At 35.8% G+C, this 25,092-nt stretch overlaps 1 protein-coding gene across 2 annotated transcripts in view; it reads right to left on the minus strand.

The window, feature by feature from the left end:
* The window catches only part of Wdr70 (WD repeat domain 70), a 307,105-nt gene that overhangs the window by 190,329 nt on the left and 91,684 nt on the right, over nucleotides 1-25,092 (minus strand). For both annotated transcript variants that reach the window (XM_046422290.2, XM_058572058.1), the window contains exon 9: nucleotides 12,747-12,823. In XM_046422290.2, coding sequence (XP_046278246.1) covers nucleotides 12,747-12,823 — 77 coding nt within the window. The remainder of the gene's footprint in view (nucleotides 1-12,746; nucleotides 12,824-25,092) is intronic.

A 25,092-nucleotide genomic window follows, 5' to 3' on the forward strand; every position in this document is an offset into this window, starting at 1 on the left:
AATTGCAGTGGTACCAACCTAAGACAGGAGGCTGACGCCTAGAGGTCAGTTCATCTGATGACGGGTAAGGACCATATGTTGAATTGGACTGCCTAACAGGCACGGTCCCTAAGCCACATGCTTGTTGTTTAAACAGAGAGGGGGAGATGTTGAGAGCCACAGCCAAAGGGGCCCCAGCAAACTTCCAGCTGCCAGCAAACTTCCAGCTGCTGGCTGATGATTGGCTCACAGCGGCCCCAGCAACATCTAGCTGATTGGCTCCTCGGCCCCAGCAACATCTAGCTGATTGGCTCCTCTGCGGTGATGCTCATTGGACTGTTTCCCTGCCCTTTCAGACCACGGAGCTGCTCATTGGGGGACTTTTTTGGCTCCCCCCACGTGACCCAGCCAATCGGCCTCAAGAGCAGGAGGATTGTGGGAGGTGGAGAGAAGCTTGTGTGGGAGAGAGAGGCTGGGGGAAAGCCGGTGGTGGCAGTTGAGGCTCTGAGGGTTTTTCCTGAGAGACTATTTTGTTTGTCGTGTGTGGTTCTAAAAATAAAGTTAGTTTCTTTTGACAAGTGGCTCCTGATTGTGCCCAGCCAGACTGTGGCAATTTCTATACAATGTCATACCTACAGCAGCAAGAAGTTAACAACAGAAAGGGAACAACCAAAAAATATAAATAGCAGTCAAGAACTCAAGCTATGTATAGGCCTACATATGCCAAGGCATTCTGAGTCATACTATGCTACAATGCAATAATTTATAAATTGTGAAAATGGTAAAAGCCATTCAAAACACACATAAATAATGTAGGGAACTAATATTTTAAACCACCACCCTCCCCCCAAAAAAATACTTAAACTAGAAAAGAAAACATTTTCAGTTACAGAAAATTTACTTTTCTGAGATCCATTTATATGAATAATCATTCTTTGGAGAATTTTACAATTATGTTTACATATGTTATTAATTATAAAAACTAAGTGAAATCTGCCTAACAGCCTTCCAGTAAAAGTCTGTGAGCTCCAACATGTTCGACACATGTTCCAATAAGAGATGCTCCCCAAGATGTAAGAAAGACCCTCGGGCTGGGGCTGGGGCTCAGTGGTAGAGCACTTGCCTAGCATGTGCAAGGCCCTGGGTTCAATCCTCAGCACCACATAAAAATAAATAAATAAAGGTACTGTGTCCAACCACAACTAAAAAATAAATATTTAAAAAAAAGAAAGACCCTCACATCATGAATGAATCCAAGGTTAGTCCTATTCCAGTCATACACAAGACTACACATTTAGTCCAGATTAGAATCTTGTGAATCAAGTATTACTCTATTTTATAGGAATCTAAAACTTGGGGCTAGGGATACAATTCAGTGATAGAGCACATGCCTAGCATATGAAAAGGTCATAGATTGAATCCCCACCACCAGGCAGGGGGTTGTGGGGGGTTGCGTGGAGATCATGCTTCTCAGGCATCTAAACATTGATGGTAAGTTATTTCCTCAAAGCTACTGATAGAGTACCCACTTTTCTCTGGTACTGACTACACAAAGGGCACGCTGTTTCCATTATATAAGGCCAAGACCTGTCAACATTTTTAATTGTATAATTCATCTTTACAAGCTACAACCAAATTTTAAAATATTATATTATTGGATTCTACAAACAAAAGTATTTAGTCATGACACTCTTCATTTCCCAAAGAGTATTCTTAGAACACAACAACACTACCCAAAGAGTAAAAATCAGGGGTTGTCCACTGTGGGAGACAGGACTGTATCAATATGTCTGGAAAATGCTGTTTTCTTCTATTAATATACTTCACAGGACCTTTAAAGTAATTATATCTTTTGACTGTGGCTCTTTAACTGATGACTAAAGAACCCTTTCTCCATCAACATCCAACAGTTCCTAGCAGTCACAGGAAATCCTGAACTCTATAATCTAATGTATAATCCCAATGAATTCCTGTAATCTAAACCAACTCCAATATGCAGAAAAATTAAAATTTACTGAAAAATATCCAAGAAAAAACTTAACCAAGTGAAATGCAATTAACTATAAATTTCAATTACCCTTTTTCTCCATCTTATATTCAGCTTTTACAGAAAAAAATGGTGGAGGTGGAGATGACACCCATATGAACAGATATTAAGAAAATCTCAGCAGGGCATGGTGGCGCAAACCTGTAACCCCAGAAACTAGGGAGGCTGAGGCAGGAGAATCACAAATCCAAAGCCAACCTCAGCAATTTATCCAGACCTGAAGCAACTCAGTGAAACCCTGCCTTCAAATAAAATACAAAAAAAAAAAGGGGGGGGGCTGGAGATGTGGCTCAGTGATTAACTGCCTCTGGATTCAATCACAGGTACCAAAAAGCTGGGGGGGGGGTCTCCCTAACTTTTTTTTTAAATGCTTCAAAGTTACAAAAAAGTTAAAATGGTACAATAAACACCTATATATCTTTCCTAAGAACACCATATGTAGTAAGAATTTGTCATGTCTCTATTCTCAACCTCTCTCCATATACATATTCATTCATATTCTCCCTTTCTAGCTCCCTCTCTCTCTCTCCTTCCTTCCCTCCCTCACTCACCCACTCCCATATCATTCAAAAGTAAGTTGCTTATATCATTATTGTTCACTCCTATTCACCAACTGGTGTCTTCTAGGAACAAAACCATTTTTCCTCATCACCATATTTTTACATAACATAATCTAATAAAATCATCTGTATCATTTTACATCTGGTACATAATAAATCATCCCCAAAATTCAATGGCTTAGAAAAACAGGATACTTGTTATAGTCACCTTTTTTGTTTCTGTGACTAAAGGACCCGACCATAACTGTAGAGGACAAAAAGTTTATTTGAGGGCTCACTCAGAGGTCTTAGTACATAGAAGGCCGGCTCCATTCCTCAGGGCTCAAGGTGAGGCTGAACATCATGGCCAGAGAGTGTGACACACCGAAGCAGCTCACATCATGGTAAGAGAGAGGTCTACTCCAATTGCCAGATAAAAAAATATACCCCAAGTCACATCCCAATTCCCACCTCCTCAATTACACATCAATTACCACTCAGTTAAACCCTATCCCCTATGGGGGGATTAATTCACTGATTGGGTTAAGACTCCTATAACCCAATCATTTCTCCTCTGAACCTGCATTGAATCACACATGAGCTTCTGGGGGATACCTGACATCCAAACCAAAACATTATTAGTGTTTATGAGTTCAGCATTCAGCTGGTTCTCTCCAGCTGGATTAACTCAAGTGTCTGTGGTGGATTCTGCTGATCTAGGCTGAGCCTCTGTCACAAGGTTGGGAGTTGGCCGGCTATAAACTAATTTAGTATGGCCTGAGATGGGACAACTAAACTGTTTTTTATAGGATCTTTCATCCTAGAGAAAGGTAGCCAAGGTTTCAACAGATAGCAATGCCATAGTTGCAAGGGAATGGACACATACAAGAACTCTTCAAAGGGTTATGTTCAGAAACTACACAGCATCATTTTTTTTTTTTTTTTTTTTTTAATTTTTAATATTTATTTTAGTTTTCGGGGGACACAACATCTTTGTTTGTATGTGGTGCTGAGGATTGAACCCGGGCCGCACGCATGCCAGGCGAGCGCGCTACTGCTTGAGCCACATCCCCAGCCCCCACAGCATCATTTTTGCCACATTCTGTTGGCTAGCTCAGATTCAGGGTAGGAAAAAAGTCATCAATTTCCTCATAATGAAAGACAAACAACTGTTGCCACTTTTGATACCATATCATCCCAATTGTACCAAAAATGTCTCTTTATTGCTATTTTTGGTCCTTTCTTCCTGACTTTCCTTCACAAATTATATGCCATGATCCTTTCATTCAGAGCAGCACACTATCATTTCTTTCATAATGTTGACATTTCATGACATTCAGTTGTTCAAAATAAACTAAACTGACTAGATTTTAATGTTTCCAAATATGTATTTCATGGAACATAAAATGATCTCACAATCATTCACTATATATTTTGCCTACTCTAAATGGTAATATCTTTGAGGATCTAATTAGAATTTCCCTATATTCTTCAATAAGTTCATATCATTTCATTAATTTCCAACTTTTCCACAAAATCAATTTACACCAATACATATATTTCTTTTTTTTTCCTGGTCACCTGTGTTTTATTTATTTATTTATTTATTTATGCATGCCAATGATTGACTCCATGGGCATTTAACCACTGAGTCACCTTTAATTTTTTAATTACTTAATTAATTGATTTTAATGAGGTATACCTGACAACAGAATGCATTTTGATTCATTGTATACAATTGGAGCACAATTTTTCATTACTCTGGTTTTACACAATGTAGCATCTCACCATATGTGCAGTCATACATGTAACTAAGATAACGATGTCTATCTCATTCCACCATCTTTCCTGCCCCAGTGCCTCCTCCCTTTTGCCAAATAAAAGTTCCTCTATTTTTCTCATGCCCCCCCCAGAATTATGAATTAACATCCACTTATCAGAGAAAACATTGGCCTTTATTTTTTTTTTTAATTGGCTTACTTCACTTAGCATGATATTCTCCAACTCTATCCATTTACCTGAAAATGCCATGATTTTATTCTGTTTTAATGCTCAGAAATATTCCATTGTGTATATATACCACAGTTTCTTTATCCATTCATCTACTGAAGGACATCTAGGTTGTTTCCACAGTTTAGCTATTGTGAATTGAGCTGCTATGAACATTGATGTGGCTACATAATGTCCTTTGGGTATAGATCCAGGAGTGGGATAGCTGGGTCAAATGGTGGTTCCAATCCAAGTTTTCTAAGGAATCTCCTTACTTTTTTCAAGATTGGTTACACCAATTTGTAGTCCCACCACCCATGTATGAATGTGCCTTTTCCCCCCACATGCTCACCAATACTTATTGTTGTCTGTATTCTTGATAACTGCTATTCTGACTGGTGTGAGATGAAATCTTAGAGAAGTTTAGACTTGCATTTCTCTAATTACTAGAGATGTTGAACATTTTTTCATATATTTATTGATCAATTGTATATGTTCCTCTTAGAAGTATCTGTTCAGCTCCTTAGCCCATTTATCGATTGGGATGTTTGGTTTTTGGTGTTAAATTTTTTGAGTTCTTTATATATCCTGGAGATTAGAGCTCTACCTGATGTGCGTGTGGCAAAAATTTGCTCCCAAAATGTAGGCTCTCTCTTCACTTTATTGATTGTGTTTTTTGCTGAGAAGAAGCTTTTTAGTTTGATTCCATGCCATTTATTAATTCTTGATTTTATTTTTATGCTTCAGGAGTCTTGTTAAGGATGTTGGGGCCTAATCTGATGTAATGAAGATTTGGAACTACATTTTTCCTCTACTAGGTGCAGGGTCACTGGGATAATTCCTAGGTCCTTGATCCACTTTGAGTTGAGTTTTATGCATGGTGAGAGATAGGGGTTTAGTTTCATTTTGCTGCATATGGATTTCCACTTTTCCCAGCATCATCTGTTGAAGAGGCTATCTTTTCTCCAAAGTATTCTTTCCTTGATGTGTCTCTGCCTGGTTTTGGTATCAGGATGATACTACCTTCATAGAATGAGTTTGGAAAGGTTCCTTCCTTTTCTATTTCATGGAATAATCTGAGAAGTATTAATTCTTCTTTGAGAACTCAGCTGTGAATCTGTCTGGTCCCAGCATTTCTCTGTTGGTAGGCTTTTCATGGTGTCTTCTATTTCCTTGTTTGAAATTGATCTGTTTAAATTGTGTATGTCCTCTTAACTCAGTTTGGGTTGATCATATGCCTCTAGAAATTTGTGTGTGCCTTCAAGGTTTTCTATTTTACTGGAGTATAAATTTTCAAAATAGTTTCTAATTGTCTTCTGTATTTCAATAGTGTCTATCGTGATATTTCATTTTTTATCACAAATTTTAGTGATTTGAGTTTTATCTTTCCTTCTTTTCTTTAGGGTGCCTAAGGGCCTGTCAATTTTATTTATTTTTTTAAAGAACTGGGTATTTTTGGTCAATTTTTTGAATTGTTTCTTTTGTTTCAATTTCATTGATTTCTGCCCTGATTTTAATTATTTCCTATCTTCTACTACTTTTGGTGTTAGTTTGTTCTTTGTCTAGGGCTTTGAGTTGTCATGTCAGGTCATTTAATGAATGAGCTTAATGCAATAAACTTTCCTCTTAGCACTGCCTTCATAGCATCCCAGAGATTTTGATCATTTCTCGCTAAGAATTTTTTTTAATCTCCTCCCTGATGTCTTCTGTTATCATGTGTCATTCAATAGCATATTATTTAGTCTCCAGGTGTTGAAGTAGCATCTATTTTTTATTTTATCATTGATTTCTAATTTCATTCCATTATGGTCAGATAGAACGTAGAGTAGAATCTCTCTTTTTTTTTTTTTTTGTATTTGCTAAGACTTGCTTTGTGGCATAACATATGGTCTATTTTGGAGAATTATCCATGTTCTGCTGAGAAGAAAGTGTATTCACTTGTTGATGGATGGAATATTCTATATATGTCTGTTGAGTCTAAATTATTGATTGTATTATTGAGTTCTATAATTTCTTTGTTTAGTTTTTGTTTGGAAGATCTATCCAATGGTGAGAGAGGTATATTAAAGTCACCCAGTATTACTGTGTTGTGGCCTATTTGGTTCTTTTAGATGAGAAGGGTTTGTTTGATATATACAGATGTCCCGTTGTTTGAGGCATAGATATTTGTGATTGTTATGTCTTGTTGATGTATGAATCCTTTAAGCAGTATAAAATGTCATTCACTAGCTTTGGTTTGAAGGCCACTTTATCTGATATGAGAATGGAAATCCCTGCTTGTTTACATGGTTCAAGTGGGTGGTACTTTTTTTCCACCCTTTCACCTTCAGTCTGTGAATGTCTTTTCCTGTGAGATGAGTCTCTTGAAGGAAACATACTGTTGGGTCTTTTTATTTTATTCCAGTATGTTTGTCTATGTCTTTTAATTGATGATTTTAGGTAATTCACATTTAGGGTTATTATTGAAATATTATTTGTATTCTTGGACATTTTGGTTTATTTTTGGTTTTTACCTTGACTTGATATCTCCTTTGATTGGCCTTTCTTTTAGTGTAGTTCCTCCCTTTGCTGATTTTCGTTGTTGTTTTTCATTTCCACTTCTTGGAATATTTTGCTGAAAATGCTCTGTAGTGTAAACTTCCTCACTATAAATTCTTTTCACTTTTGTTTATCATAAAGGTTTTTATTTCATTATCAAATCTGAAGGTTAATTTTGCTGGATATAAGATTCTTGGTTGGCATCCATTTTCTTTCAGAGCTTGGAATATGCTGCTCCAGAATCTCCTGGTTTTGAAGGTCTGGGTTGAAAAATCTGAGATCCAAATTGGTCTCCCCCCATATGTGATCTGATTCCTCTCTTGCGGCCTTTAAGATTCTATTCTTATTCTGTATGTTAGGCATTTTCATTATAATGTGGCTTGGTGTAGATCTGTTGTAATTTTGTATATTTGGTATCCTGTAAGTAAGCCTCTTGTATTTGATTTTCCAATTCATTCTTCATTTTTGGGAAGTTTTCTGTTATTATATCATTGAAGAGCTTGTGCATTCCTTTGGGTTGAATATCTCTGCCTTCCTCTGCCCTAATAACTCTTAGATTTGGTCTCTTGATGCTATCCCATAATTCTTGGGTATTCTATTCATGGTTTCTTACCATCTTCACTGTGTGGTCAACTTTATTTCAAGATTGTACATTTTGTCTTCATTATCTGATGTCCTGTTTTCCAAGTGATCTACTCTGTTGGTGATGCTTTCTATTGATTTTTTTTATTTTGTTTATTGTTTCCTTCATTTCAAGGATTTCTGACTTTTCTTTTTTTCAGAATCTCCATCTCTATCTTGAAGTAATCTTTTTCTATCTGTATTTGCTCCCTTATCTCTTTGTTGGTGTGATCAATGGTTGCCAGTATTCGCTCTCTTATCTCTTTGTTGGAGTGATCAATTTTTGCCTGTATTTGCTCACTTAAGTCATTCTTTAATTCATAGATCATTTTAATTATGTACATTCTGAACTCTTTTTCTGATATTTCATCAACTGCGCTGTCCATGAATTCTATTATTGTTGTATCTTGATTTGTTTGGAGCACTTTCTTCCCTTGTTTTCCATTTTGTTTATGTGTCTTCCTGTCTTGCAATGCAGATCTCAGGTATTAACAGTTTTTACCCTATAACCCTATAGTGCCCCTAAAGATTACCTGTACCTCACTTTGGTATTGAGCTTCAAGTCCCCAGTCAATGTCCCACGATGGATGCTACTGCAACTAAAGGTAGTGGCGGCAACAGCGGAGGTAACTCAAGACAGCAGTGGAGGGTATCCCAAGATGAAGGCAACCACTTTCAGAGACAGGGCTGAAAGAATAGGCCTTACAATGGCTTTGGGCTGCCTATTCCGAGATGCAGTTGCCTCCAGGCCCTGTCTGTTGTCCCAAGGTGAAGGATTCTGCGTGGGGAGGGTTATGGCAATGGCTGCAGTGTCCCAAGATGGAGGTGTGCTAGGCCTGGGCTCCTGGGTGGGTTAACAGGGCATTGCTGGGCCTAACCTGGGCCCACGGATACACATGTTTCAAACTCTCATGGGAAGATTTCCCCAGAATCTTCTGAGCAAGTAGTATTGATAACCCTTCCTCTCTGTTTCCTTTACCTACATGTCATCATTGCCAGTGAATGGTGTTTGTTTGTTTGTTTGTACTGAGGACTGAACCCAGGGTAACTTAATCACTGAGCCACATCCCCAGACCTTTTTGTTGTTTTTTTTTTTTTATTTTGAGATGGGAGTCTCCCTAAGTTGCTTAGGGCCTCCCTAAGTTGCTGAGGCTGGCTTTGTACTTGTGATCCTCCTGCCTCAACCTCTTGAGTCGTCTGGATTGCATGTGGTCATCATCATGCCCAGCTAATGTTTTTAATACTACACGTACAGTGTGACGTTGTCCCAGACCATGGAAGATTAGTAAAAATTAGGTCTCACTGTGGTTTTCTGGTTGGATGGTTGGTTGGTTGGTTGGTTAGTTTGGCAATTCTGGAGATCAAACCTGAGTGCATGAGAGCCAAGCACTCTACTGCTGAGCTATATCCTCTCAGCTCTTGATCTTTTAAAAAAAGTCTCTGGTTCTTATTTTTTACCAGCTGTTACACAATCCAATCCCTCAAAGACTTATTCAGTCATTTTTCACAAATGGTCACAGCCAGTGGTTCCTCCTTTCACTCTATCCTAAATCCACTTGCTCTGTGCCTACCTGTTTTCTTTTCTTTATTTTTTTTTTAATTGCTATTCATCTGTATTTCCTCTCTCCCCTGACTGTGGAAGAAGCCAATTTTCTACTTTCTCCTCCTCACTAAAACCTTTAAAATGCACAAACATTTCACAGTGAGTCACTATAGAAAATTAGAAAAGAATAGCAAACTCTACAAAGATAACAAAACTTGACAAAAGTTATCTTTTAGCTCACCTAAAAGAAATCTGGAAACAGGAATATAATATCCAGTCCCATTTATGCTAATGAGATCTTGGAGATAAAAAAAATGACCTTTTATTTAAAGCAGCACACTGTTCTCTTTGTTTAGTTTTTACTTAGGAATGTGTTAGGGAGACCCACACCAACTCCCTCTAAGAGGAACTATGGAACCATCCATGGGCCTGTAAATATTGTTTACTACTAATTATATCAGGTCATTCTTCCAGCACAGCCAGAATAACCCCATGCCTCTCAAAGCAATTAGAGTTTCCTGGAGAGCATAAAGACCCACTCACTACCACAAGTTCTTTTCATGATCCTCCTCATAATCAGGTAATGTGCAAGTATCATCACAGCAGTGCTTTGTAGGAGAACTCCAAGGCAAAGGAAATCTGTCCTCTGATAGGAAGTATTTTGCGGAGTATTCTTTATAAGATGAGGTTTTATATCCATTCCTTATATAAAAGTGATTTGTGCCCTGTAGTACCTGTATCTATAAGTCAATCACCATCATCTTTGTGATCACCACTCACAAACTTGTGTACAGCCATTCACAGTACATTTACATTCTGACTCAGCCACTTAGAATCATATGTCCTTGGAAAAGTCACAATCAGATCTTCATTTGGAATACACAATAACACTACTGCCTACAAACCTCATTGCTATGAGGAAAAAATAAGACAATGCTTAGCATACATGAAGTGTACTGAACACTTCTGGCTCATAGAAGTACTCAATGAATATTAACTATTATTAGCTATTAATCTCAGTAGTAATTCATTGAGAAATGTTAACAAAATGTAGAGAGACCATTCCTATTGATTAAATTTTCAATATTATGAAAAAGATTGGGTATTCTTTAATGGCTTCTCTTATCATTACATTAAAATCCTAGCCTTTTTCATTTAACCTACAACATCCTATATGCTGGTCCTTGCCTTCCTCTCCAAACTCATTTCCTATCATTCTCTCCCTTCCCAACAGCCCCCCAAAAATCAACTACCCTGGTATTTCTTTCCCTCAAACATGTTTCATTGCATTCTCATCTTAAGGTTTCTAAATACGCTATCATTTTGGCCTGGAAAGCTCTTTCCCTGTGGTGGTCTCCTTTGCATGATTTAAGTCTCACCTGCAGGATGACTTCCTCAGAAGCTTTCACTGTCCTATGTGTTCTTTTTCTCTTATTTGGTCTATTCTTTTGCTTAAACTGAATTTTTAACACTAGTTACTACATTTAACTATATGTAGAAGAATAAAACTAGACCAATGTCTTTCACCTTCCACAAAAAATCAATCCGAAGTGGATCAAAACCTAGGAATTGGACCAGAAACTTTTCAGCTGCTAGGAAAAAAAATGGGGTCATCCCTCCAAGACCCTCACAGATACTGAATTCCTTAACAAGACCCCTAAAACTCAAGAAACAAAATGAAGAATTAAGAAGTGGGACAGCATCAAATTAAAAAGTTTTTGCACAGCAAAGAAAACAGTTAAAAATTTGAAGAGACAGCCTATGGAATGGGAGAAAATGTTTGCCACCTACTCGTCTGACAAGGGGATTAATGTCCAGAATTTATAAAGAACTTAAAAAACTTCATACACACACACACACACACCAAATAACCCAAACAATAAATGGGCAAATGAACTAAACATACACTTCTCAAAAGAGGAAATACAAATGGCCAACAAATATAAAAAAAAAAAATGTTCAACATCTCATTCCAGTTAGAATGGCAATCTCCGAGGATATAAATAATAATAAATGCTGGTGAGAATGTGGGAAAAAGGACTCATACATTGTTGGTAAGACTGTAAATTAATACAACCACCCTGGAAAGCAGTTTGGAGATTCCTCAAAAGAGCAGAAATAGAATGACCACATAGCCCAGCTATCCCACTCCTTGGTATTTATCCAAAAGAACTAAAACCAGCATACTATGGTGATACAGGTACATCAATGTTTATAGCAGTGCAATTCACTGCAGACAACTTATAGAACCGGTCCAGTTGAATACATAAAGAAAATTTGGTACATAAACACAATGGAATATTATTCAGCCATAAAGAAGAATGATATTATGGCATTTGTTGATAAATGGATGAAATTGGAGAGCATCATGCTAAGTGAAATAAGCCAGACTCAGAAAGTCAACGGTCAAATGTACTCTTTCATATACAGAAGCTAGAGCAAAATAAGGAGGAAAAATATGTGTGTGGGGGAATACCATTAAAATAGAAAGCAGATCAGTGGAGTAGAAGAATGAGAACAGAGAAAAAACTGAGGGGAGAAAAGGAAGTAGTATTAGGGACTGAAATGGAGCAAATTATATTCCATGCATATATGATTATGTCAAAATAAAACCCACAATTATGTAGAACTATAATGTACTTCTAAAAACATTTTTAAAAGAAAAGTTTGAAATTTTTAAAAAATACTGTATTATTGATTTTTTGGTGTGTCTATACCTTCTCTGTCTTCTAGCACTCACTTCCATGTAGTCAGAAACTTCACTGAAAGTGTACTTACACACAGTGAACATGCTATACATGGTGAATGAACCAAGTATCTGACTGATCTTCCAGAGCTTAACTCTCAGTTAATTACTTTTCTCGGAGACAAATGGTCAGAAAAAGGTAAATCAAACTAAAAATCACCCTAATTTATTACTGTCATTTTTCTTTAAAAGTTGGTTTTGTGTGTGTGTGTGTGTGTGTGTATGTGTGTGTGTGATGGAAGTATATGGTTAAAAGTTCACTGATCTCACATAGAATTATGGTTGAAAAAAGCCCAACTTAATATCATTTCAGATAGATAAACCTTTTTCTTTTTTTTTTACTGTTTATTTTTTAGTGGTCGTTGGACACAATATCTTTATTTTATTTATTTATTTCTATGTGGTGCTGAGAATCAAACCTAGGGCCTGGCACGTGCTAGGTGAGCACTCTACCACTAAGCCAGAATCCCAGCCCATAAATAAATCTTTACTGTAAGAAGCAAGAAATTATTACTAAAGTTTCAAAGTTATTTAATTATATAAATCTGATCCTTTATGTCCTGTGATAAAATTCTACTGGGATTCATATCAACTCTCATTTTCATAGTGTTCATATTTATTTAATTAAACCTTATACTAAAACCAAAGTTAAGAATAAGAATATATAAATATCAGGATTCCTTATACTGTTTTTTTTTTACTGTTGAAAAATACTGAATTAGATAAATTATCAACAATACTCACGCATCATTTGAGCAAGTCATAAATTCTCCCTTTATTTTGGGATGCCATGAGCCAGTATGAAGCATTGCTGTGTGACCCTTGGAAAAATAAAGACAAAGGGAATAAAAGATGTTTTAAAAAGGTAAACAATAAATTGATGAGAAACTGACATTTCACATTAAAAACTTTTTTCTTCTCAAAAACATATTATTTTAATTATAAGCTTATACTATTTTATCCCAATTTTATCTCATAACATGTTTTGCTTTTTTCATTTTGTTAATCCAATTGTGTATACCCCCTGCCAACTCTCAAAATTACCACAATGCTTTCTTGCAACAGGTACTTAATAAGGTGGGAAATTAAGAGAATAATAATACACTCTTGTTAGGGGATAAAAAAAAAAACATAATAAGAAGGACAGAATGGCCCTTCTTTAAAGATCATGATTCTTTTCTACAATGAAAAATAATTAAGAATAATAGAAAGCATTTACAAATAAGTACAACAAAGGCAAGAAATGTGGGTTCCACATTTCCTAAAATTGTGTCCATAATCTTGTCTGCAATATATCTGTAACAGTAATTATGGGAAATGAAAAAAACATGTAAAATGATTTTGGAAAATTAATTCTACAAAATATATAGAATATAAAAATACTAGAATTATGAAGTTGGAATAAAAATTGATAGATACTCCAAATCAACCACAGAGTACAGATTAAATAGTCTATAAAAATAAAACATACACATACACATACCCACCCCTACCAGTCCCAGGGAACAAAATTCACTAGAATGGTGTCCTATGGTTAAGTCAGGTTCAGATGGGACACAAAAAAGCCTAATACTTTTTAGTGTAATAGTGGCAGTGTCTCTTACTCTGACAATGTCCAAAATAAAACTATGCTTAAAACAGCAAAATTATATATTAAAAGTGGTTTACAGGAAAAATAATGGTACTAGAAAGAATGAATTAGAATAATATGTGGGCCTAGAGATCATCTCTAGTCCATGTTGCCCAATGCCTCAAATTGTATTTGGCCGAGTCCTGCCATTCTGCTCAAGTTTACAGGGTATAAATGGGGAGATACCACAAAGGTAGAGAATCTTGGCCTGCAATAGGAAGGCATAAAATTAAAGCAATGCCCACAGGGACAGTTAGGAAGTTTAAGATCCCATTTCCCACTTAAGACCTGCATATCCAAGCATCTACTTGACATTTCTACCTGCATAACAAAAGCATCTCAAACATAATAAGGAGATCTTGATTCTTACTGTCTAAATCATTTCCAATTTTTTTGCCAGGTTCTCAAGCAAAAAACTTGGAAGTCAACTTTGAATACTTCCATAACCCTAATTCTAAAATTTTCTACCCAACTGGATTCAATCCAAAAGCTAGTCTTGCCAATTCTATCCAAAATGTATCTCAAATCTATCCACTTTTCTCTTTTTCACCACTATCATGTCTATGACTCAACATTATCTCATGGTTCTAAATCAGTTATTATTTACTGGAACAGATAGATTTGTTACTACTACTCTCTCTACTTTTACCTTAACATTCTGTTTCACATAGCAATCAGTACAATCCTTTAAAAATATAACTATAAACATGACACTCTTCTGCCTATAACCTTTGCTGGTTTTTTAATCTCTACAGTTTAAACAAATTACATTTCCTAGCCCCTGGTTTCCTTGCAAATTCACTTATTTTGTGTCCATTCCTGCCCAAAATGTACCACCCACTGCCCTCTTTTCCCATATCAGATACATGCTTTTCCATCTACTAGAACTTTTATTTACCCCTTTCTCCTGATAGTTCCTTCTCATTCTTCCAATCTCAGTTTACAGGTCAGTGGTTCAAGTAAGTATTTCCTGGCTCTCAATTTAAGTAAACATGGTGCATCTCATTGTTCTTTTCCAAACACCTGTCCATTTCCTTAATAATAGCTAGCTAGCATGATTTGTAACTCTTTATTCATTTGCTATTTGTTAAAGGATGTTAAAAATTCTCCATATCCATGATCAAATATAGATGGGGAACCCTAAAATTTAACATAAACAGAAAAAATGAATTTTACTACATTTCAGATAAGCAAAAGATACATCAAAAGACTAAACAGAAGATAGTAAGTAACTATATACCCTGTAGTGAGCTGAATGGCGGCCACAAAAAAGATATGTCCATATCCTAGTCCACGGAACTTGAGAATGTAACCTCTTTTGGAAAAAGTATCTTCAGACATAAGTAGGAATCTCTAGGTGAGTTATCTAAATCCAATGATGTATATCCTTATAGGAAAGAGAAGAAAAGACACAAAAAGAACACTATGTAAAGCAGAGACTGGAGTTATATACCCATAAGCCAAGAAACATCTGGAGTCAACAGAAGCTGAAAGAAGAAACGAACTCCCCTCCCCATTAAGAATCACTGGAGGAAGTGTGACCCTGCCAATATCTTGATTTCTGACTTCTGCACTACAGAACTTAAAAAGTACAGATTTCTTATTTATTAAAATTATCATGTTTGTGGTAGTTATGTATAGTAGCCCAACAAACCTAGAAAATAGTCTCCGTCTGAGACCCAAAGTATTGTAAATAAATAGTGAATTCCAGTTAGCACATTTGTTTCTTTTCTGTAATGGTATGCATTAACAATGATGAAACTGCTTTCAAAATAGCAAAGAATTAAGCCAATGAACAAATACATTGAGGATAATGTGAGTAAGGTTTCTCATGACGGTGTGGTATATGTTTGAAATTAGGGACGATATGAATTCTTGATTTTTAATAAGTAGACTTGAATAAATATAGTTGTGTGTATCTGTTATTCTTGAGCTCTATATACTGAAAATGACTAAAAACAATACACTCTAGCAAAACTAGCACAGAAATCCTGGATTTTAAAAATCATTCCGTAATAAAAGGAACCTGGAGAAATTACTACTTATAGGGCCAGGATTTGCTATTTGTTAAAGGATGTTAAAAATTCTACATATTCATGATCAAATATAGATGGGGAACAGAGGAACATGGAACATGTTATTGTGTCAAAAAATAAGAAAGCACTGCAGAAGTGATGGAGATATATTAAAAAGATAAAATACAGGTCAAATGGGCTTTCACTGGCTAAGTCAGAAAGAGCTGGGACATCAAAATACATGAAGATAGTAAAAGATTATAAACCAATGACTAAAGTAAGAGCCCTTGAATACATACTAATATAATGAATAAGTAAACAAATAGAAGAAAAAACTCTTCCTTACAGTGGAATGCTACCGAATAAACATAAAATGAAGGACAGAGTTAGAAAGATAATTATTTTATAATCATCACAGTAATAACCACCTCAGGCAAGAATCATCAAGGAATGTTAAAACTAGTGGAGGAAAGTCTGAAAATGAACAGGATATTTATTTGGCTTCAAAATCTCTATGAAAATTACTCGATAATTACAAAGAAGAAATATCTTTATAGCAAAGAATCCTGCTAGACACCACCTTAAACAAGTGATCCAGGTTAACATCACTAATATTGGCACAAACTAATATCATGTACTTCCTTATATGAAGAAATAAGGACACAATATTGTTTCTGTGACAGTTCTTCTAAAAATGCAAAAGCAGACTCAATTATGATGAAAACCAGGTAAAACCAAATTCCATATTATATAAAATAACTGACTTAGTCTTTCAAAAGGTCAAGATAAGAAAACACCAAAAAAGGCAGAGAAGTCTTCTCAAATTAAAGGAGACAAAATACATAATATCTATACACAATGTGTGCTCTGCAGAAATAGTTATAAAGATTGCAGGGAAACCTGAATTCCAGTGAAACCTGAATATAAACAATGATCCCTGGGCCGGGCGTGGTGGCGCATGCCTGTAATCCCAGTCATTCAAGAGGCTGAGACAGAAGGATCGAGTGTTCAAAAGCCAGTCTCAGCAACCTAGCAAGGCCTTAAATAACTCAGTGAGACTCTGTCTCTAAATAAAATACAAAATAGGGCTGAGGATGTGGCTCAGTGGTCGAATGCCTCTAAGTTCAATACACAGGACCAAAAAAAAAAAAAAAAAGAATGATCCCTAGTTAGCACATATAGACCAACTGGAATAGAAACAAGAAAGGCTTTAAAAATTAAATCAACATTAGAAAGAAAAACAGCACATTAGAATCTGAAGTCTAAAACTAATGAGGTTGACTGTCCATACAGACACACATGTGCAGGCACACTCATACCATCATGATCAACAACCAAAAATAGTACCGTGCAGAGGTTTGACACAGGACTCAGAGTCTCTTAACACAATTTAAAATATCAAGGCTACAACCCAAAATTAAACATACAAGCAATGAGAACAACCTAACCAGCTCTCAAAAGACAAAAGACGCCACCACAAAATAACTAATTAGAACAAATTTTAAAAATTTTTAAAAAGATGCCACCACAAGAAAACCCAAAATGATGGAATTATCAGAGAAAAACTTCAAGTCAGTATTTATACCCATACTACAAAAAGAGAAAGGAAACACTTTTGAAACAAATGTGTTATTGCTGCTGTTGTTATTTTTGGAGACAGGGACTTGCTAAGTTGCTTAAGGCCTCACTAAGTTGCTGAGGCTGCTTTGAACTTGTGATCCTCCTGCCTGAGCCTCCCAAGCTACTGAGATTATAGATGTAAGCCATTGTTCCCAGCAAATGTGTTCTGGTTTTGATATGATCTATCCCATAAAAGCTCCTGTTAATGCAGGAATATTCAGAGGTGAAATGATTAGATTATGAGATGTAACCTAATCAGTCCATCTAGATTTAAAATCTGCAGACATGTCATAATCTATTAAAGTTAAAAATAAAGGTCTTAAAATAAACAGACAGAAATAAAAATCATATTACATATAGAAAAACAATATTTTAATTACTATGGATTACTCATCAAAAATAATGAAAGTCAGAAGGAATTAAGACAAATTTTAAATACTGAAAGAAAAATAATGCTTTTGTTGTTGTTGTTGTTGGGATTGAAATCATAGGCACTCAACCACAGAGCTACATTCCCAGTTCTTTTTTGGAGACAGAGATTCACTAAGTTGTTGAGGGTCTCATTAACTTACTCAGGCTGCCCTGAACCTGCCATCCTCCTGTCTCAGCCTCCTCAGTCACTGGGATTACTGGCAAGTGCCACAAGGTCTGGCAAATACTTTCAATTTAAATGCACAAAAAATGCCCTTTCAGAACTAAAGAAAGAAAGAAAAGAAATAGAAACATTCTGAGATGAAAGAACTATAAAATGACACCACCACTAAATCTGTTTTTGAAAAATGCTTCCGGGGGGCATATCATATCAAAACCATAACACATTTGCTAGGTACAGTGCCTTACATCTGAATAGCTAGGTGTGGGGTGTTTTGGGAATCAATTACCCAGAAATACTGAAGGATGACTGTCTGTGTATGGTGAGGACGGGAATCATGCATAACATTCCTTAGAGCCACCACTTGAAAAAAAACTATGAAAAGCCATAACAAAAAGCCAGCAAGTAAGCTAAACAGAATTTTAACAATTTTGAAAGAAGTAAAAAATGATGAAGCAAGGAACAAATAATAGAAAGGACAAGCAGAAAATAAAATGGCAGAACTAAATAAACCAGCTATACGAATAATTACACTAAAATTAAGTTGTCTAAAAACACCAATTAGAAGACAATGGCTGTCATTACAGACTTAAAAACTAAAACAAGGCCCAAAAATAGGCTTTTTCATAAATCTCACCTGAAGCGCAGATATGGATAGTTTAAAAATTGAAGATGAACAATGGTTGTGATGATGCACACCTGTAATCTCAGCCACTAGAGGACTGAGGTGGGAGGATCTCAAATTCAAAATCAGCTAGGCAACTTCATGAGACCCTGTCTCAAAATAAAAAATAAAAAGGGGTGTGGATATTACTCTGTGCGAGCGTGTCCCTGGGTTAAATCCCCAGTAGTACCTAATAATAATAATAATAATAATAATAATGATAAATTAATGGAAAAGGATATAGCAAATACCTTGATTCACAGCCTTGCATTTACTATTCCCTGTTTCTACATGGCTCTTGCAACAACAAACATTTTATTGATTTATTGATTTAGACATACATGACAGTAGAGTATATTCTGACATATTATACATACATGGAGTATAACTTGTTCTAATTTCCTAATTCCCATTCTTGTGGTTGTACATGATGTGGAGTTACACTGGTGGTGTATTCATCTATGATCATAAGAAGAGTTATGTCTGATTCAATCCATTGTCTTTCCTAGTTCCACTCCCCATCCCTTCCTTCATTCCCCTTTGTCTAACCAACCAAACTTCTATTCTTCCCTCCACCCTCCTTACTGTTTGTTAACATCCACATATCAGAGAGAACATTTGGCCTTTGGTTTCTTGGGATTAGCTTATTTTGCTTAGCATGATAGTCTCCAGATCCATCCATTTACCAGCAAAAATCATAAAGTCATTCTTCCTTATTGCTGAATAATATTCCACTGTGAATAGATAACACATTTTCTTCATCCATCTGTTGACAGATGAGTAGGACTGTTTCATAGCTTAACTATTTGTTAATTGAGCTGCTATGAACTTTAATGTAGCTGTGACACTATAGTATGCTGATTTTAATTCCTTTGGGTATAAGCCAAGGAGGGAGATAACTGGGTCAAATGTTGGTTCCATCCCAAGTCTTCTGAGGAATCTCCATACTGCTTTCCAGAGCGGTTACACCAATTTTTAGTTCCACCAGCAACTTATGAGTGTACATACCTTTTCCCCCACATCCTCACCAACATTTACTGTTACTTGTATTCTTGATAATTGCCATTCTGACTGGAATGAGATGAAATCTCAGTGTATTTAGTTTGCATTTCTCTAACTGCTAGACAAGTTGAACATTTTTTCATATATTTGTTGACCATTCATGTCATCTGCTGTCAAGTGTCTATTCAGTTCTTTAGCCCCTTTATTGATTGGGTTATTTATTTATTTATTTATTGGTGTTAAGTTTTTTGAGTTTGTTATATATCCTAGAAATGAATGCTCTACCTGAGATGCAAGTGGCAAAGATTTCCTCCCATTCATCGCTTTTTTTTTTTTTTTTTTTTTTTTTTGATACTGAGGATTGAACCCAGGGGTGCTCAACCACTGAGCCATATTCCCAGCCCTTTTTTATATTTTATTTAGAGACAGGGTCTTGATGAGTTGCTGAGGCAACTCGTGATCCTCCTGACTCAGCCTTTCTAGCCGCTGGGATTACACACATGTGCTACCACGCCCAGCTCCATTCTTCACATTCTTAATTGGTTCCTTTGCCCTGAAGAAGTGTTTTAGTTTGATACTATCCCATTTACTGATTCTTGATTTTACTTCTTGCACTTTAGGATTCTTGTTGAGGAATTCAGTTCCTAAGCCAACATGATGGAAAGTTGGGCCTACATTTTCTTCTAGTAGGTATAGGGTCTCTGTCTAGATCCTTGATAAACTTTGAGCTGAAAACAAACATTTATTTTTCACAGTTCTAGGGGTTGGTAACTCCAAGACCAATGTGCCAGTAGATTCAGTTTTTAGTAAGGACTCTCTTCGTGGCTTAAAGATGGTCACCTTCTCTTGCATCTGATGATGTGGGGTCTTTTCCTCTTTTCATAAGGATATCAATACCATCATGGAGGTTCTACCCTGTTGATCTCATCTAAACCTATAACCTGCCAAAGGCTCCTCCTCATACTATCACATTGAGGGTTGGGGCTTCAACATACAAATTTGGAGGGGGGTGGGGACACAAAATTCAGTACATAATAAGTACAGATAAAAACCTACAGCTAACAACATATTTGATGGGAAAACACACACATACACACACATACACACCCCTGAATGTTTCCTCCAAACAACAGAACTTAGGCAAGGAAGTCTACTAGCACCATTCCTTCTCAATGTCATAATGTCATTCTGAAAATCTTAATAAGTACAGTATGGCATGAAAAAGAAATAAAAGGCTGTCAGATTATAAAAGAATAGATAATATGTTTGCTATAAAATGCAATGTCTATGTACAAAATTCCAAAATTCTACAAAAGTCTTCAACTGATGAGTTTAATGTAAGATTTCAGAACACAAGGTCAACATACAAAAAAAAAAATCAATAGTTTTTCACCAAAAAACAATTAGAAAGCAAATATATGTAAATATATGTGCGTACATAGTACACACATACCATTTATGATAACACAGAAAAGTGAAATACTTGGATATAAATTTAATATGTTAATGATCTCTATGTTGAAAAGTGTAAAGCCCAACTGAAAGAAAGAAAAAAAATCTCAATTAGTGGAGAGATATGCTGTGTTGATAGATTGGAAGACTCAATGCAGATATCAATTTTCTCTAAATTGGATTTTTATATTCAAAATAATGCCAAATAATTCCAACAGGATTCTTTGTAGATATAAATAATACAGTTCTAATTTGTGTGAAAAAGTAAAGAAATTAAAATAATCAAAGCCATTTTTAAAAAGAAGAACAAACTTGGAACAATCATGCTACCAAATTTTTGAAAAATACCAAAAAGTTGGAGTAACATAGAGGGTAATATCTGTGAAAGGATAAACACTGTAAAAAGCAGAATATAGAACCCGGAAATAGATCTACTCACATTTAATCAACTAATATTTAACAAAGATGCAAAGTCAACTCAATAAAGGAAGCAGTCTTTTCAACTAAAACAACTAGTGATTCATATGCAAAACAGAACAAGAACTTCCACCTTTCTTCATCTCATATACAAATATTAAATCAAAATAAATCATAGCCCTAAATGTAAAACATAAAATAGAAAAACTCCTGCTAGGGTTTAGATATGAGATATCCCCTAAAAGCTCATGGGAGACAATAAATATTCAGAGGTGAAATGATTAGACTGTGAGAAGTGTAACCTAATCAGTGTATTGATTCATTGATATGGATTAACTGGATGGTAACTATATGCAAATAGTATGTAGCTGGAGGAAGTAGGTTACTGCAGGTATGCCTTTGGGTTTTATATTTTCTCCATGGTGAGCAGAGCTCTCTCTGCTTCCTGGCAGTCATGAACTGAGCAGTATTCCTCCTCCATTCCCTTTTTCCATGATGTTCTGCCTCACCCAGGCCCAGCTGGCCAACCATGAACTAAACTTCTGAAACCATGAGCCAAAATAAACTTTTCTTCTTCTAAGTAGGTCTTGTTGGGTCTTTTGGTCACAGTGATGAAAAATTAACTAACACAACCCCTAAAAGACAAACTAGAGAAAAATCTTTGTGACACTGGGTTTGGTAAAGAGTTAAACACCAAAAATAAAATCCATGGAGAAAATAATTGATAAACTAGACTGAATAAAAATTCAAATAATTTTGCTTTGCAAAATGAATGGTCAAACAAGCCACAGACTGGGAGAAATATTTCCAAAGCACAAATTCAAAAAAGATTTCTATTCAGAATGTATTTTTTAACTCTGAAAAACAAACTCTAGTAAGACATACACCCTCTTCCCCAAAATGGGTAAAAATATTAAACAGACATTTCACCAAAGAAAATATAAGGATGAGAAAGATGAAGAAATGCTCAATACCACTGATCATTAGGAAAATGCAATTTAAAGCAATGAGATCCACTAAACACTTATTAGAATGGCTAAATTCCAGAAAATTGACAATATTAATTGCTAGAGAAGATGAAAAACAACAGGAACTCTCATTTATTCCTGGGGGGAATCCAAAATGGTCTAACTACTTTGTAAGACAGCCAACTGTGTCTTACAAAGTTAAACAAAATACAACCACATAATCAGCAATAAGGCTCCTAAGTATTCACCCACTTGATTTGAAAGCATTCATAAAAAAAATCTACACACAATTGTTTAGCATCTTTATTCATAAACCACTGCAGGTAGAATATGTTTTGCCAGTGATTTAGATATGAGGGAAGAACAGTTGAGATGTAGAACTCAAGTTTTTGGATTCATCAATTGATCAAAGAGAATGTCATTTATTGTGATCAAGACAATTACAGAATAAACAGGTCTAAAAAGGAAAAAAATCACAATTACCTTTTTCTTTTATTTTCTTTAAGTTGTTGATGGACCATTATTTTATTTGCTTATTTATATGTGGTGCTAGGAATCGAACCCAGTGCCTCACACATATGAGGCAAGCACTCTACCGCTGAGCTAGAACTCCAGCCCCACAATTTCCTTTTTTGACAAAGTAGGTTCCAATGCCTACTTTACATCTAAATGAGATTGTTAAATTAATAGTTGGTAGTACTGTAGTGGTGAAAAGATAAGGCTGGAACTATAAATTTGTAAAACAACAGTGTCTATAAATAGTATTTAAAGCCGTGTGACCAGATGAGGTCAATCAGGGAGCAAGTAAAAATACTAAAGAGGGCTCAGCATAGAGCCCTGGGATATTCCAATATTTAGTAATTGAAAGAAGAAAGGAGAAGCAAAAACCAAGAATGAAAAGGAGCATTCCATGAGATATGAGAAAAAATGAGGGGGAGTTCAGCAAATTGCTGGGTGTAGTAGCATATGCCTGTAATTCCAAGTGACTCAGGAAGCTGAGGCAGGAGGATTTCAAGTTCAAAGCCGGCAAGACCCTTCTCAAAATAAAAATAAATAAAAAGGGCTGGGGATAGAGCCCAGTGGTAGAGCACCGCTGCATTCAATCCCCAGTAACATCAAGAGAGGATGGTGAAGGGGGGAGTAGTAAATTGGAAGTCAAGTCAAGTCAAGGAGGGGAGAAGAATCAACTGTATCAAATGTTTGGAGAGTTAAAGTATTATAGGAACTCAGAAATGACCACTGGATGTGGCATAATAAAATGGCAATAATACAGAACTGGATTAAATTAACTTCAATCTGGTACAACTAAGGTTCTGAAATACATTAATGATAGGCTCACTAAAATTTAAAGGATTGTCAGGGGTCATATTAATCTCTTTTCAAAAATATAAATTTATCTGCTAATGTTTAAGAAAAAAATTCAATTACTAGTATCTGATCTAAATTAGTAACTTTGGACCAGGAAAAATAGCCCATGATTTGCAATAAAAAGAGCACCCCAATAACCCAAGATATGCCCATCCTTTGAGGACTTAGATCCAAAACTGCCTTGGCTTTTTCAATCTGGCACACTACTCCACTCTCTTAATGCCTCTCCTCTGCTTAACTTAACTCCATCTCCACTGACATCCCTGCCTGATCTCTTAATCTGAGGCACAGTCTGCTTACCTCCCAGTCAGTTCCTGGTTTACCAAATTCCCTCTTCTTACTCCCAGACTCAGGGACTCTTTAGATGGCTGCTACTCCATTTGGTCCTTCAAAGCTTACTTTCTTTTCTCTGTTCAAATAGCAACCCAACATCCTGACCCTGAAGGCAAACCTCAGAACACAGACCTTTTACTGAAATTTGTTAATAAGAGGTGAACAGCATCTTGGAATATAAAAAGTATTTTTAAGAGAACTATAAGAAAATAACCTTATTACAGAAGATGTTAAAATAAAGAGACACCTTCACTATTAAGAACAAAGAATAAGAACACAGATAGTAGGTTAAATTGAAAAATAATCCAAAAGACTGTGAATGCTGTTTCTTGTTTGTAAAGATAGGACCATGACAAAGGCAGTGGGAATGTTAAGTGGCCCTGTGTGAAAACAGTGACCAAAATAAGTCATAACAAAATGAAGTTCAACTAAGGATTCTTAAATGGATCTAAACAGATTCAGTACCAAGGCTAACATTTGTGGGAAAAAAATTAAAGTGACACCTATTAAAGAATAATTAGTGACTAAAACACTTTTTCATAAAATAAACAGTTTTTTCTCTCTCCCTCTTTATTTAAATATAGGCCCTTCAAAAAAAAAAAAATCCCTTTATTTAACAGCCCTAACTGGAAATAGCCCCAAAGAAAGAATTGACTATTTGTTTCTCATAATATGCCTTGCTTTGCATAAAGAGGGCATTATTTATCCATGACCAATACTCTTTCCTACACACACAATACATGTGCTGATCTGTACTAAACTATGTATCTCTTGTGACAATAGTTATAAAACAGCTTCAGGCTAGAATGCCATATGTAGTCACAGAATAATGTAAGGTTCCATGATCCTCAAAATGAAAGTATCCATGTCTTTGGCACAGTGAGCTAATTAACAGAGCCAACTCCTATGAGGAGATGAAATGCAGGAGAGACTACACTTTGATCTTCTTGAGCAGAGTCCATTCACAGGCTTTTAGGAATTGCCAAACTTCTTGAAACTATAAGCAAACTTTTGTGTGAGTACATTCCA

The sequence above is a fragment of the Marmota monax genome, unplaced genomic scaffold (assembly GCF_021218885.2).
Source record: "Marmota monax isolate L192 unplaced genomic scaffold, Marmota_monax_Labrador192_F-V1.1 WCK01_AAM20220418_F8-fsc00077, whole genome shotgun sequence".
Classification (NCBI taxonomy): domain Eukaryota; kingdom Metazoa; phylum Chordata; class Mammalia; order Rodentia; family Sciuridae; genus Marmota; species Marmota monax.